The sequence below is a fragment of the Herpailurus yagouaroundi genome, unplaced genomic scaffold, assembly GCF_014898765.1.
Source record: "Herpailurus yagouaroundi ecotype Mexico unplaced genomic scaffold, PumYag 141, whole genome shotgun sequence".
NCBI lineage: Eukaryota > Metazoa > Chordata > Mammalia > Carnivora > Felidae > Herpailurus > Herpailurus yagouaroundi.
Genome location: NW_024412396.1, coordinates 14234383 through 14250005, shown reverse-complemented (window position 1 = coordinate 14250005; position 15623 = coordinate 14234383). Strand labels below are relative to the sequence as shown.

The 15623-nt window shown below is 37.3% G+C and overlaps 1 protein-coding gene across 7 annotated transcripts in view; it reads right to left on the bottom strand.

Annotated features, from left to right (window-relative positions):
• Positions 1-3607: 3607 nt before the first annotated feature.
• Positions 3608-15623, bottom strand: part of BRMS1L (BRMS1 like transcriptional repressor) — a 35268-nt gene continuing 23252 nt past the window's right edge. Inside the window, exons 6-12 of one of the 7 annotated variants that reach the window (XR_005790827.1) lie at positions 14773-14856; positions 13574-13638; positions 12817-12856; positions 12225-12372; positions 6749-7876; positions 4154-4209; positions 3608-3960 (exon numbers count right to left, since the gene is read on the bottom strand). Coding sequence is in view for 2 of the 7 variants with exons in the window: in XM_040476959.1 (XP_040332893.1) it covers positions 10363-10480; positions 12225-12372; positions 12817-12856; positions 13574-13638; positions 14773-14856 (455 nt within the window). In the remaining 5 variants the exon portion in view is untranslated. Of the gene's footprint in view, positions 4210-6748; positions 7877-8873; positions 10481-12224; positions 12373-12816; positions 12857-13573; positions 13639-14772; positions 14857-15623 lie in introns of those variants that run through there. The other 6 variants (XR_005790825.1, XR_005790826.1, XR_005790824.1 and 3 more) reach the window with 6 other exon arrangements.

Genomic DNA, 15623 nt, shown 5'->3' with positions numbered 1-15623 from the left:
TTATTTATAGTTATTTATATTTACTACTACATTCTACAACTAAAAAAATTGAATTAAAGCACCACAAGTTAAAATAGCTCTAACTCATACAGAATCTACAATTTTGTTGTTTTGTTTTTACTACAAGTTTTCAAGTATTACAAACAAATCTAAACGATATTTGAAGATGAAATGGACTAGTCATTTATAATTGTTGAGAATAGTGATTGATTCAGCAGCATATATAATTGTTGGGAATAACTGTTACACTGTTTTGGACATTTTTATTATGAACAGATGTAGTATTTCTGGAATAAGTATATACTGCATGTCGGTGCTTCTAACTTCATATTTTTCCCTGGTCAAAACAAATAAACTCATAACTATCCTCTCTCAGTCTTTATGTAAAATTTCTAACTGCCTAAGAGAGATTATCATAAGGAAGAATAAAGACAAATTCTTGGATTTATGAAAACTAAATTTGCATTTATCAAAATTAAGAGTAGTTTATTACTATAGTACAGCCTTAAAATAAAGTTAAATGAAATTATATGGAAGAATGAAATAACATCTTGAAAATTTAAATCATTCATTTTAGTACTTTCTAAACTGATAGTTATTCATATATTAGCATAGTCATAGGAAGATATTTAAAATACCAACATCAAACACCAAATATCTTGCTCGACAAAATTAACTACTTTTTTGTGTGTATTTACACAATGATATACACAGTACTTGGCTAACTTTTTCCTAGAAAGATTATAAAAATTTTATAGTTCCTCATTTTCAAATCTTGTGCCTATCTATGAACTGAGGTCACTAAAACCTCACTATAACTTTGGATATAACTCAATGCACCGGAGACCGTATTTATCCTCAAGAGAAGAAACTATGAAACAATCTAGTTCTAGATCTTTACACAAAAGATCAATAAAGTAATTTATTTCCCAATATGAATATTAATTAATTTGCTATTTACAAATCCTCTATATTAAATTACTAGTTAGGCCATTCCTGATTATTAAGTCTAGAGAGTCTATTGATTTAAGTAGATCAGTGGGTAAAAACACAACTGTACAAAATTCTATTTTAAGAATGTTGAGGATAAAATTGGGAAAGTGTGGGGCAAAAGGTTACCAACAAGGTTATAAACTTCATAGGCAAATATAAACTGTTTAATGCCACATCCTTTCAGAGCACTTTGGCTTGTATTAAAGTTCTGATGTTTCCTTTTGTTTAATTACATACTTTGTTTCTATAGTAACTCTAAAGCATATAATCCGTTGCAATGTTCCTAAGCCTTTTACATGGTGACTTCTTTTCAGTCAGTAAACAGTAATAACAATATAATCCTTGTTTAGATCTTCATCTTCTTCCTGAAGATCCCTTAATTAGTACACATCAGAATTAAATGCAACTGCAGTCTCACTATGCAATTTTGAATAATTAGAAGAAAAAATACAAATTCTAAACTAAGTTCCTAAGTTTTCTAGGAATTTACTGCCACCTTCAGGTTTTAATCAAAATGCATTAGTATTACAGCTTTTACATTTTTAGGAGTCCCTGGTTAACGCAGTAGAAATATTAACATTATTTTCTGGTTTTGAAAGCAGAGCGCTCTCTAACTTAGATTGCAGTACAAATGTCTTTCATGAATCGTGCTTTCATTTTGTCTTGTCTTTTATGATTCTTCTATAACATGTAATTGAAAATCAAAGCCTACAGTTTGTTTTACCAGTCATTACAACTATAATTACACACTGGGAGCTCCCAGAAGACTATCCAAAATATACTTAAGGATCTTTAGGTTAAATCTAATGAAAAACCCTTCAACAACAACAAAAAAAAACTGTCTTAAATGTTCCATGTCTTTAGCCCTCTAGCTAAAGACCACCAGGAACATACCTGTAACTGAACAAGGTGGGCCTCTTGCTCATTGCAGTGAGAGAGAACACATATCAGAGGGAACTGTGGGTGTCTGAGAAAGAAGGTGTTAAAAAAAAGGACTTACAGGGGCGCCTGGGTGGTTCAGTCAGTTAAGCATCTGACTCTGGTTTCAGCTCAGGTCATGTCAGGAATCGGGAGTTCAAGCCCATGTTGGGCTCTGTGATGACAGCAGGGAGCCTGTCTCTCTCCCTTGCTCTGTGCCCTACCCCCCCCCCACCCCGCCTCTCAAAATAAACTTTAAAAAAAGGACTTAGTGGGGCGCCTGGGTGGCGCAGTCGGTTAAGCGTCCGACTTCAGCCAGGTCACGATCTCACGGTCCGTGAGTTCGAGCCCTGCGTCAGGCTCTGGGCTGATGGCTGAGCCTGGAGCCTGTTTCCGATTCTGTGTCTCCCTCTCTCTCTGCCCCTCCCCCATTCATGCTCTGTCTCTCTCTGTCCCAAAAAAATAAATAAACGTTGGGGGGAAAAAAAAAGGACTTAGAGAATTGTATCATATAAGGAGTTTTTGGTAGGGTTCAAAGAAGTGTCAGGAAGTGGGGGCAATTCTATGATTGTGTATCTTAATTAATCTTATTTATAAGACAGGAGGTATGAAACAAGGCCAAAGATGTAATTGATAAAGCAGCAGCAGTTAGTCATATTAGCAGTAGGGGGCAGGTTTAGTATTTTTGTTGTCTGCAGACTGGCCTTGTTTCTATCTAGAGTTAAACAAGATTATGAGAAGGAGAAGGTCTTGTGTTCTTTGTCTCACTTCATCAGAGTCACAGAGTGGCCTTGTTTGATGTGGGTGCTTTACGAGATTGTTTCTATTCAGCAGGAGAACGCCGAGGCCCAGCAGCGAGGGCCAGGCAGTTCCTGGTTTCCTCCTTCTCACGTGTGCATTTGCGACTCTACCAGTATCTTTAGTTTTTATTCCTTGAATTTGTGGTGAAATTATAAAAGTTCATTATCCTTTTTAAGATGAAAATCAACAGAATATGAAGCCCTAGTGTTTGTGATAAATGTTACAAGGGCCAGAAACCCCAACTCAGGGGTCGTCAGGCATGCAGGAGGGGGAGCTCTCCTCTCTGCTCCCAGTCACGGCCCAAGCCCGAGGGAGCTCTTGAGGGAGCTCTCGGCACCAGTCATGGCCCAAGGCCGCTCTCTGGGCGGGAGTGCCAAGGCAGCGGGAGACCCGAGGAGACACTGCCATTCTGGCCACTCTGCCTGCAACATGCCTCCTGTTCCCTCACCCGGTTCTCTGGACTTTCCCTTTTTTCTACCTCCATTTTGAGCTTTAAAAGATTCTCTGAGATTCTGGCCCTCTATTGGTTCTGTTCCTGCCAAGTGAATAAACTAGGGCACAGCAGGACCTATTATTTACAGTAAAGGAACGGTGTGCGTATGCTGCTGCACTTCTCGTTTTCTTTTTTGATATAATGTGTCGTGGTGATCATTCCACATCAGCCCCCACAGATCTCCTTCATCCTTTTTAATGACTGCATGGTATTCATGTTACGGAAACAACCATGTGCAATTCCACCGTATGGAACTGTTTAACAGTTAGATTTTCTCCTTTCCTTCCTTCTTTCTTCTCTCTTATCAAACAAGGCTGAGGTGAATCCTTTTGGACATCTAGTTTTGACCCTGGGAAAGAGTATACTTGTAGCATAAATTTCAAGTAAAACTGCTTGGTCAACTGGTGGGGGATTCTACAGTTTATTAGGTATTGCTTCATTTTCCTGCAAATAAATTGTACCAATTTACACTCCCACTAACAGTATACAAGGGTGCCTATTTCTCTTTATCAACAGAAACACAGATTCTGGTGATAATTAATTTTCATCGTCATTCTTCTCCCTTCTCTTTTATTGCTGGTTTTCCTTCACGCTGCGTAAGCAGTCCTTTCAAGCCCTTTTAGAAGTTTTTGCTCGCTTCATTGACTTTAGCTACCACTTGTGCTCTCACAATCCCAAATTTAAATCTGTGCCCTCACCCAAGTTATATATTGTTACCTGCTGGGCATTTCCATCTGGCCGTCACACCTTTTGAACTTAACACATAAAAAAGAAACACAAATATTATCTCTTCTTTGCATCCCTCCCCCAGTCCCAGCTGTACTCCTCTTGTGTTCCCACCCTTGATTCATGCAATGATCCACCCAAATTCAGACCTTAGGGATGCTGGGGTACGTGATTAAACTCATGGCCTTCAGGGCAAGACTAACTGCGAACTCTGCCACTTACCAGCTGTGTGACCACGGGCAATTTCTTAACCTTTGTGTGCCTCACAACGTCCTCATCTGAAAATGAAAATAATGACACCTGATGTTTCATAGTGTTGTGAGGAAAATCCAGTGAATTAATATATGCCATGAGCTTAAAACAGTGCCTGTGACATGATAAATCCTACATAAGGCCTATTTATATATTTCGACCCCTCATAGATTTTAACTCGGAAACATTTTCTAAAATCACCCTTTTCTCCTGCGCCACTGATGCTACCCTAATTCAAGCCTTTAGTATATTTACAAGGATGATTGTGATGGCCCAACTGGTCTCCTTGCTTCCTGCCCTTTTCTCAATAGCAAATGTTATATTTCTAGAACCCAGAACTGTTTGTTTTTGGTTTTGTTTTACACTCCCTGCTGGACCTCAATTCTTTTATCTGTAGAGCACTGCAGTTCCACTTTTTCCAAGAAAGGCTTTTCCCCCAACCATGTGGCTCCCACCGGAACACCTGTTTCTCTCAGGCTCTGCCAGTCTTGGTCACAGTTGTTTCGGTGGGCATATAACTCAGGCTGCCCCAATTAGAACCTTCGCTGGGATCTCTCAAGCTGCAATGGTGGAAATAGAATCAGTCTCCCTCTCACATTGATACCGACCGGGAAGGAAACAAAGTTTGAGAACGACAGGAAATTAAGTTTCCTGAGCTGTGGAGAAAGATGACACAGAGAGCCGAAGACACGGAAGATGCATAATTTCTTGGCATTTAACTTCCTGCTTCCAGCTGGCCCACAGCCCATCTGAACCCCGATCTTCCTCGTGTTACATGAGTCTTCTAATAAATTCCCCTTTGTCTATTTTTCTGAAGTTGGTTTCTGACCCTTGCAACATTTATCACAAACACTAGGGCTCATATTCTGTTGACTTTCATCTTAAAAAGGATAGTGAACTTTTGTAATTTCACCACAAATTCAAGGAATAAAAACTAAAAGATATTGGTAGAGTCGCAAATGCACACGTGAGAAGGAGGAAACCAGGAACTGCCTGGCCCTCTCTGCTGGGCCTCGGGGTTCTCCTGTTGAATAGAAACAATCTCGTAAAGCACCCACATCAAACAAGGCCACTCTGTGGCTGTGATGAAGTGAGACAAAGAACACAAGAACCCTTGGGCATGAGAGGGTGCAACTCACATGGGTGTGTAGCAAAGACCCAGGCCAAGCTGACCCTGTGTAGTGGATACTGTTGTTATAAATACGTATATAAAGTATAAAATATAGATTAACACTGTGGGGTGTTAATGAAAATGAAAAACTGCCACAGTCCGTGAGTAATTTAAACAGTGCCTGAAGTCTTTTTTTTTTAATCAGTTTTCCTTAATAAGTACAATTGCCCATGGATGTATTTAAACACAATGTACTAAAATCATAAACTTATCGTCAAGTGAGTGAAAGCACTTTACTGATTCTGCCATTAACAATGCCATTTTCGGGGCGCCTGGGTGGCTCAGTCGGTTAAGCGTCCAACTTCAGCTCAGGTCATGATCTTGCGGTCCGTGGGTTCCAGCCCCGCGTCGGGCTCTGTGCTGACCGCTCAGAGCTTGGAGCCTGTTTCAGATTCTGTGTCTCCCTCTTTCTCTGACCCTCCCCTGTTCATGCTCTCTCTCTCTGTCTCAAAAATAAATTTTAAAAAAAAAAAAAAATGCCATTTTCAAATTCTTTCAATAATAAATGAAATAGGATATTTCTTTTCACATCCCTCTAATATAAGCAGATGTCATTTAGCCTCAGCTGAAGGATCTGGTTTTCTAAGCAGTTTGACATAAATTGTAATCTGCTCCGGTAGAAATGAAATCGTCCATGTGGCCTGCTTCTGGACTAGTGTGCTGGCAAAGCCACCCACCTCAGACCCACATTAGACACAGGAAAATGGATAAGACAAGGAAAAGTAAACTCCAAAGACTGTTATTACATAACTTTTTCCCTTGACCTTACTTGAATATAAAATGTGTCTTTGAAGACAATACATTAGCTTCAAGTTTGGGAGCAAAGAATTTTAGGCTTACAAGTTGCTTTCTAGTGATGGATAGATAGAAGATGCATGGGTAGATGAGTCGGTGTGTGGGTGGCAAGGGAAGGAGAAAGATAAACACACAGTTCTCAAAATGATTAGCAACTTGAGATAAAAGTAACTGTTTTGGAGCACTCCAAATACAAGTTCTGCCACAGTATATTGCCTCTCATAACTTGTAAAAAACCTCACGAGCAGAAATTTCTAATAATATAGGATAAAGAGTAAACATATTGGAATTCTTACATTATGTTCATTTTGTTTTAAACATGAAAAAATTAAATAATAATGCTCTGTTTATACATTAAACATAGTTCCTGATACATAGCAAGCATTAAAAATTAAATACTATCACTGGCTGCCCGTGTGTCAGGGTCTACTCTGGGAAAGCCTATGGTACAGAAAGAACTTAGAGGGGGGAAGTGGGCAAGACCTGCAGGGCCCATTAACAGAGGAGAGATCTTGGTCAGCGGGGCACCAGGAAAAAAAAGCCAAAAGTAAGATGATAGCAATATATCCAGCACAATACCAGAAATGGGGCAGCCTCACCAGGAAACCGGAGACTCTGAAGTTTCACCAAAACAAATCTTCTGATCACAAGGTGGCTTTACACAGATTTTCCTAGAAGGAAAGAATTGACTTGAGGAGTCAGGTCTCCTTCTCATTTATACTTCCCAATTTAAGTGATTAAATTGACACTTGGCTTCCCCTTCGATCCACTGTGGGTCAGTCAGCCTGACTTACCCAGAAAGCTGTCACGTTGGGGCATGTATCAGTTTGCCAGGGCTGCCGTAACAAGATACCGTAGACTTGGGTGGCTTAAACAACGCAAACTTACTTCCTCACAGTGCTGGATGTTAAAGTCCAGGATCAAGGTGTTGGCAGGTTTGGTTTCTTCTGAGGGCTCTCTCCTTGGCTGGCAGAGTTACCTTGCTCTATCCTCAGAGTCTCCCCGCTGTGCACATGTCTGATGTCCAAATTTCCTCTTCTTGTAAGGACATCAGTCAGATTGGATTAGGATCTACCCTGAAATGATCTCATTTTAACTGATCAACCTCTCTAAAGGACCCTATCTTCAAATACAGTCACATTCTGAGGTGCTGGGGGGGTAATGCTTCAGCATATGAATTTGGTGGAGGGGGTGGAAGGGGGGAGGCACAATTCAGCTCATAACAGGATATATAAAGTTCAAGTTTCTGGGCCTGTGAAGTAAAGGGCAAGACTGGGCCACAGTGACCCAATGGGGGAAACTGCCTCAGTTAATCCCACCTGACCTACCAGCCACAATTCCTGAGTTCATCCATAAAGACAATGTAAGGAACATAACGTTTTTCTCTAACCCCATTCTAACCTTTCATGTGCTTTTTAAAAACATTTTAGATTTCCTAATCTTTAGCAATTAAAATAGTTTATATTCCAATTTGGCACGAGACTACATAAATCCTAACTAGTATATTCATCCTGCATCCACTTTTCTTACCTTATAAATTCATTTTAGTTCAGTTTTAGTGTACTGAACTTATTCGGTCCACAAACCAAACCTTGGAAATAACAGCTGACATCCTTGTTCTTCTTTTTGAACAATTATCAGTGAGGTGTACACGTTCTTGGAGTGGTGTTTGAGTTCTGAGTAGCAATAGTAATATGTGTATCCGAACAACTTTCACATGAGGAAGGCTGCAATGAGAAGTATCAGTGCTCCGGCAACCAATCAGAGGAGTGTGCTATTAATATTTGTTAATCATTATTAATAATGCATTGGATTAGTGATGGTTGGACTTTTTTTAAGTGGCAAATGGCAGAAAGGGGTGGGCTGAACATGAAATACTAGGAGCGGTGGCAGGAAAGGCCCATAAATTGATCCTAAGACAAAGGCTGATCATAAACAATAACAGCAGCAGCAACTGATAAATTGTACTTCACAGATTCTAACAATCCTCCTAAACTAAATCCTCCTAGACTTTTTGACCAGACTCTAATGGCAAACTGCCAATAATAAAACACATTTTATAGTATTTTAATTACAGATGAACATATGCTTACCTGAATCAATGTCAATATTTCAGTTGTTACATGATACAGTATTAGGCTGTATATGTTTTGAAAGTAAATGCACTAAATCATAGTTTTTGAAATAATGATTTTCTATTTAGAATTTCAGAACATATACAGTACATGTTTATTAACCTATAACATATATGCATTTAAAAAATTTTTTTAATGTTTATTTACTTCTGAGAGAGAGAGAGAGAGAGAGAGAGAGAGAGAGAGACAGAGCATGAGCATGAGCATGAGCATGAGCAGGGAAGGGGCAGAGACAGATGGAGACACAGAATTCAAAGCAGGCTCCAGGCTCCAATCTGTGAGCATAAAGCCTGATGCGGGGCTTGAACTCACAAGCCATGAGATCATGACCTGAGCTGAAGTCGGATGCTTAACCAACTGAGCCACCCAGGCGCCCCATATATGCGTATTTTTAAAATAAGTATTACTTGGCCATCTTGAATATCTATACCCCAACAGAGGTTGAATTGTGGTTTAGGGAAGCAGAAACATCAGTTCAACACTCCAGTTCTCTGTATTTATTCATGTAAATTGGCCCAAATCATTCTTAGAGGTGGACAGGTTGTAACTCATAAAGAACTTATGCACCCATAATTCAAGACACTACAAATGACACTCAAACACATCTTTTTATTATATACTAAATTTAAAAATACAAATCTTATTAAAAATGCTTATGAAACATTGTATACATAAGTACTGTCAAATACTATTGGATTATGACATTATGTACATTTGCTAAGGTTAATTAGAAACAGAACAAAGTACATAACTTTGCTGATAACGAATTTCAGAAGTCAAATATTTTAACATTTGGCAACTGTGAAGTAGTGATCTGCACAGGAAGATGTTTGCAGAGGTAAAATAGTAAGAAAACAAACGGAATAATGCAGATATTCCTGCCCTAAGTGTTAATAAGTAGCTCTCTTCCTCATCCTCTTCAGTCTCATTGTAACAGAAATTAAAGTGCACAAGACCACCAGGAATACTTGATTTGGTTGTACCCTAACATATACTACAGCCAACTGTGCTGCCATATTGAGGGCTTCAATTCTTTGTACTGTTCCTGAGGTTTTAGAAGCTAATTTTGAATGTGGCTAAGGGAAGAGAGGTCAATACTTTCTAAATTGCACCAAGTGGCCTTAAAGTGTAGAAACACCAAAGATAAAAATATTAATTTGGGAATAGATTCAAGAAAATTATCCCTGTCTACTTTGCCCTAGGAATAAAATTAAGATAAGAACCTAGTTTTACCTCTGGAAAATGCTTACTAAAAATCTGTTTCAAAAGATCAGACATGTACAGCAAGCACCACAATACTGTCGGTTACTATTTACCACTTATATACCACATCATAAATACCAGGCACAAACACCTGCCCTCTAAAGGTTCACGAGAAATATAGGTAGAAGCATGTATTACTTGACACTAATTTTACTAATTAACATTAAGTGTAATTTGTAAAAATAGGTCACCACCATACAATCAAGGAAGAGGAGAAGGAAAGCTGCTAGTCTACAAAAGTGCTCCCTTTAGCTTTCAGACCCAATAGCTTAATGTTGGGTAAAACAAGATTGTAAAGTAAGGCCATCAGTTCTAAATTAGCTGATGATGCCATATATACATACTCACGTATATATGTTTAAATTTCAATTCTGATTTAACACTAATGTACTAGTACAAACCATTTATAGGAAACATTTTAGGAGGCTTATTTACAAACACAATGAGTGACAAAGATACAGAAAATCAAAGAAACTGCAGACAAATATAGCCACTTAGCAACATAGTTCACTAAAGATAAGACAGATTTGCATAATATTTTTAAAAAACAAAGAAAAAAGTTTAGTAAGAAACCCCTACCATATACACCTATTGGTCATTGGACCTAAAAGGCAAATAAATGTAATGATCATGATTAAGTTTTTATTACTGTCTCATTGACATATCAATATGAGGTCTACTCAGAGTACTACCTACAAATACAGTCTCTCATGATTTGATGAGAATATTAAGTTATTGAATACATTTTTAACTCCCATGGCACATCACACTTGATAACACTAATAAGGTAGCTTTAGATAACACTTAAATCATGATTATGAATGTTTAATTGAATATTTTCCTTTCTGTAGCTGTGAAATGTAAAGCTTAGATTTGCTTCCATCAGGCCTCTTAAACCAAACTTCATCATGGTTAATTGTTGTAATTACAGCACTAAAAAAGGGGGGGAGAAAAGGAAGGAATGAATGAATCGCAATATGCCGCCTCCACTCATTTTAGAGTAACTAGTTATAAAACCAAAATAGCTGGACTGTAAGAGTAGATTCAGGTATATAATTATCATTTACCACAATGCTGCTGCATTATCAGCAGGGCATGCTGTCAAAAACATCACATTCAGCAATCCCTTTTCTTTCCTTGATAGAATTGGTCATGTTTACTATTAGAACTATTAAATGCACATCATTCCTACTACATCCCTAGCCCCCCATCACCACCCCAAGAAAACACAGTGGAACTAAGAACACTAAATATATAGTATTATACCTCCAGTTCAGATTAGCCCTGGCTGTAGGAAATCTTTCAAATACCAAACCCTAATTCCCAGTATTTCCCAGTATCAAAACATCTATGGTACTTGTACGGGTTCTTTTTTGATACTACTTATCTAGTATGTAGAAATAGTTTTAAAAATAGATTTGTGTTTAATCCTCTTATACTATTTCATCTCTTTTTAAGTCACATTTATGCTAAGCAATAAAGAGAATGCCTTAAAAGTAGTAAGATAAAGCAAAGAATCTAGGGGCATCACATATAACCTAGTAATTAGCTCAGTGGGCTTCTATGAGAAAAGTTACTATACACAATGCTCCTAGGATCCTAAAATTTTAAAGATGCAATTACAATTCAAGTAAAACCACATTTGGAAAATGAGTATTCTTCACTAAATACAAACACTTCATTTACCATTCATAGCTAGAAAAAGACACCTTCTTACTGTAGAAGGCTACCACTCTGAGAATTAAATCCTAAACTACTGAAGGAATAGAAACAATAATTAGCATTAATAGTTTCCAAATGAGTGACAAAACTTAGATAAACCAGATAAAACTTAGAAGGCTATAGGGGCACCCGGCTGGCTCAGTCAGTGGAGTGTGTAACTCTTGATCTCAGGGTTGTGGGACTGAGCCCCACACTGGCTGTAGAGATTATTTTAAAAAAATAAAGTCTTAGGAAAAAAAACAACTTAGAAGCCTATATAAATAATTATATAAACCTTACTTAAGCCAGACTGAGTTTTTTAAAAGGCAGCTTTCGTCAGGCTCTGGGCTGATGGCTCAGAGCCTGGAGCCTGTTTCCGATTCTGTGTCTCCCTCTCTCTCTGCCCCTCCCCCGTTCGTGCTCTGTCTCTCTCTGTCCCAAAAATAAAATAAACGTTGAAAAAAAAAAAAATTTAAAAAAAAAAAAAAAGGCAGCTTTTAGTTTTCAAGTTGTATTGTAATTACTGTTACTCTTAAGGTTTTCATGAATTTTCCATTACTTTCCTACTCTAACTGATACACATTCTTGGTGTCCAAAATACTGTAACACCCAAAAAAAAAAGTTAAGGATTAATATGCCCACCAAAAACTTGTAACGGTCTGATTTAAAGACCATAATATTAAAACCCTAACAATTCATCTATTATAATAACTAACAGATAGGACCACTTACCTGGCTACATAATTCCAACATTTCCTCTTGCGTTAATGCTTGTGCTCAAGAACTTAATATGTGACATTGGTGTATAAATATTAACACTGGTGTACATACATGCTAAACAAATCCTATGCCAAGAGAAAGGAAGGATCCATAGGCAAATAATGGTGCATTACGAATGCACTACGGACGAGGCAAATATTTATTGACAACAATTGTAAATTTTAATACTGAGCAACACTGAAATGATAGTTTTTACCTTGTAGGACATTCATCTTTTTTATCAATACATATTGTTTGTCCACGTATATACCATTCACCATCATAATATAATCTTCCTTCTTCAGATCTAGCACTGTGCAGATGTTTTTCCAGTTTCACAGGCGCTAAAGGGATCAGTTCAAAAACTGTTACATTAATAAGACATTGTCAGAAGAACAAAAGTGCAGAACATTACGAAGTAACACCAATCCATGCATATATGTGAAAAAAACACTAAAAATAGTTCTTAGATATTAAGTCTAAATCTAATAGAAATAAGAGAATTTAATTTCTTACATTTCTTTATAGAATTCACTAAGTTTTAATATAACTACAAAATGAAGCTGTACAATGTACGATAAATCATCGGTGAACTAGACAAGTGCCCGAAGAAGGGGAAGCAGTTACATTATCAATTATGAGTGCCAATTTTAAGTAGGATTTAAGATATCATAATTCCAAGAGTAGTGTTCACTAATGAAACGAAACCACTGATGGGGGGAGACCTCTTTAGTATGTGGATGACTTAATGGCCCTGATCCAACAAGTCTCCACAGAAGAGATCCCTGAACTTAGGTTAAATGACTTACGTTCTGTCTTCACTCTGTGTGGACCCAGTGTAGCCATTGCCTAATTAAAAAAAGAAGACATTGACTGAGTTTATAGACTGAAAGTATATTTTGGGGTCTATTTAATGTATACAACACTACTCAGGACCTCAAATAACTAACAGTGAAATGTAATCTTCAGCTGCTCTAATAAATTGTTAATGTCTAAGACCATAAGGAATATGTATATGTAAAGAACAACCATTTCTCCTAGAGGTGTTATCAATACCTAAAATGATCTCTCTCAACTAAGAAGTTTCTAAAAACGGAAAAATTTTAAGAAAAATAAGTCTCCACCTTCAAACAAGCACAGAAAATTTTGTAATTCTTGAATGTTTAATGACAGAACACAAGACATACAATAAAGTTCAAATACCCACTTTGAATTCATTCAACAGGTATTTATTGAGTGCCTTCAGTGAGCCAGCACTGGGCTAAGGACTAGGCACAAAAAGGTTATTTATTACTTTGGGGCAACCTAAATAAATGCTTTTTCTGTACTTTTGCATAAATTATTAATTACATTATTACAGGAAAAAATACACTCAAATTGCTGACATGTCTCTCAAAATATTCTTGCAATCCACTGTTACCTGTATTAGTATTAACTGCCATTAAGAGAATGTTGCAAAGTAAAGCATATTAACAGCAATATTTTGATGTAGTAGTGAAAAACCACAGAATCTTAAAAAAGTAGACTATAAGAAGATACTTGTATTCCATTGCTCTTTAATCATACCTTCCTAATTGTTGTCCAGTCTTCAAGAATATCAAGATCTTGTAGCATATAAACTATATATGGACGTGGAAAAGTCAAGGTCAATTTAGCTGTAAGAATTTCACACTTTGAATTATATTTCCAAACTTCCATTTTTCAGAGAATTAGAACAGTGATTTCTGGACATAATCCTTCAGCAGACTGAATTTTGACTTCAAATAAGTCTCCAAAAAACTTAGTACCAGGATAAATATATTCCAATATTTTAGATGCTATAAACCATATTCTCTTAATTCTTTGATATCATTGATTGTAAGACATACCACCAACCTAATCACTGTATTGAGGTGGGAATGGGAAAAGGTAGTGGGGTTAGGGGAGGGCACCACAGGGAACACCAAGATCGAAAGCATATATTATTTTAATTTAAAAACATTCCGGGGCACCTGGGTGGCTCAGTTGGTTATGCGTCAGACTTCAGTTCAGGTCATGATCTCACAGTCTGTGAGTTCGAGCCCCTCATCAGGCTCTGTGCTAAGAGCTCGGAGCCTTGGAGCCTGCTTCAGATTCTGTGTCTCCTCTCTCTCTGCCCCTCCCCTGCTCATGCTTGGTCTCTCTCTCTCTCTCAAAAATAAATAAACATTAAATTTTTTTTTTTTTTTAGGATCTTGGGAATATTTTTTTTTGAAATTTATTGCCAAATTGGTTTCCATACAACACCCAGTGCTCATCCCAAAAGGTGCCCTCCTCAATACCCATCACCCACCTTCCCCTCCTCCCTCCCACCCCCCATCAACCCTCAGTTTGTTCTCAGTTTTTAAGAGTCTCTTATGTTTGGCTGTCTCCCACTCTAACCTCTTTTTTTTTTTGTTTGCTTGTTTTTAATTTTAAAGACACTCCAATTTCAGAAACATTGAAAGTGTTAAAAAATAAACATGAATTAAACAATCATCTATAAAGAGCTAGTTCACATCAAAGCCTTTGCGAACTACAAAGCCATATTACTGGCTCAACTTCTACTCCCTTTAGAGTAGTAAACTCCCTCCCTACCCCTCTTAATCCTAAACTATATCCTTCTGACTTCATTCAGTTTTATAAGTCATCTTTTTCCTATTACAGAATCATGTAAATAAAGTCAGTGTATACTAAGAAAACTTACAAAGATATGCACAATGCAAAACCATATGCACCAAGGCAAAAACAAATTTAGAAAAGGATATCTGAAACAACAACTGGCTTCTTTTTGTCAGGACTGAAAGGATCCTTCCTCTTTTTTCTTGACTGAAGCTCATCATTCCACAGCTCTGGCAAGTAAATAAAATTGAGTATTAGCTGATTTCTGGAGATCAAAGTGGGGGAAAAGGCTATGTAATTTCATGGTAGCAAAATTTCACTGATAGTATATACATGTGACTATGTAATTTCCTGAGCAGCTATATATTTATAAATTTTCCTCTGCCTTTATTAAAGTAAAAAAATCAACTTGGCACTTAATGACTAATAACTGATGAACCATAGGTCAGGTACTTTGTTAAATATACATTACATGTATTGCTTCCTCTAATCCTCAAAGCTATCTCTGAGACAGGTAGTCCTATTATTTCAATTTTACAGATAAGGAGACTGATTTAGAAAAGCTAAAGTAACCGTCACTCATATTCACCCAACTAGTAGGGATAGGGGCTCATCTGACTCCACCGTGCCTACTGAGAGATAAAACTTTAAAGAGGTAAAGTAATACACACACATGACCTGTAGGATAACCCAATACATCTTCAACCCACTGTAGAAAGCTTTTCCATAATACCCCTGAAAATACCAGTTTCTCATTGGACTGATCTAATTATTAAGAAGTTCTTCCTTTTTCTCAGACAAAAGTCTACCTCCCTGTAATTTCTATCTAGTTTGTGTGTTACCAAGAATAAAAGATTTTTATTCCTTCTTCCACCTGATCTTTCAAGATTTAGAGGGAAGAACATATGCTGTAGTTGTCTTTCAATACTATTCATACATTATAATAATATCTTTATTATTCTTACAATATACTGTTCTTACTTCTATAGTTCCTGTC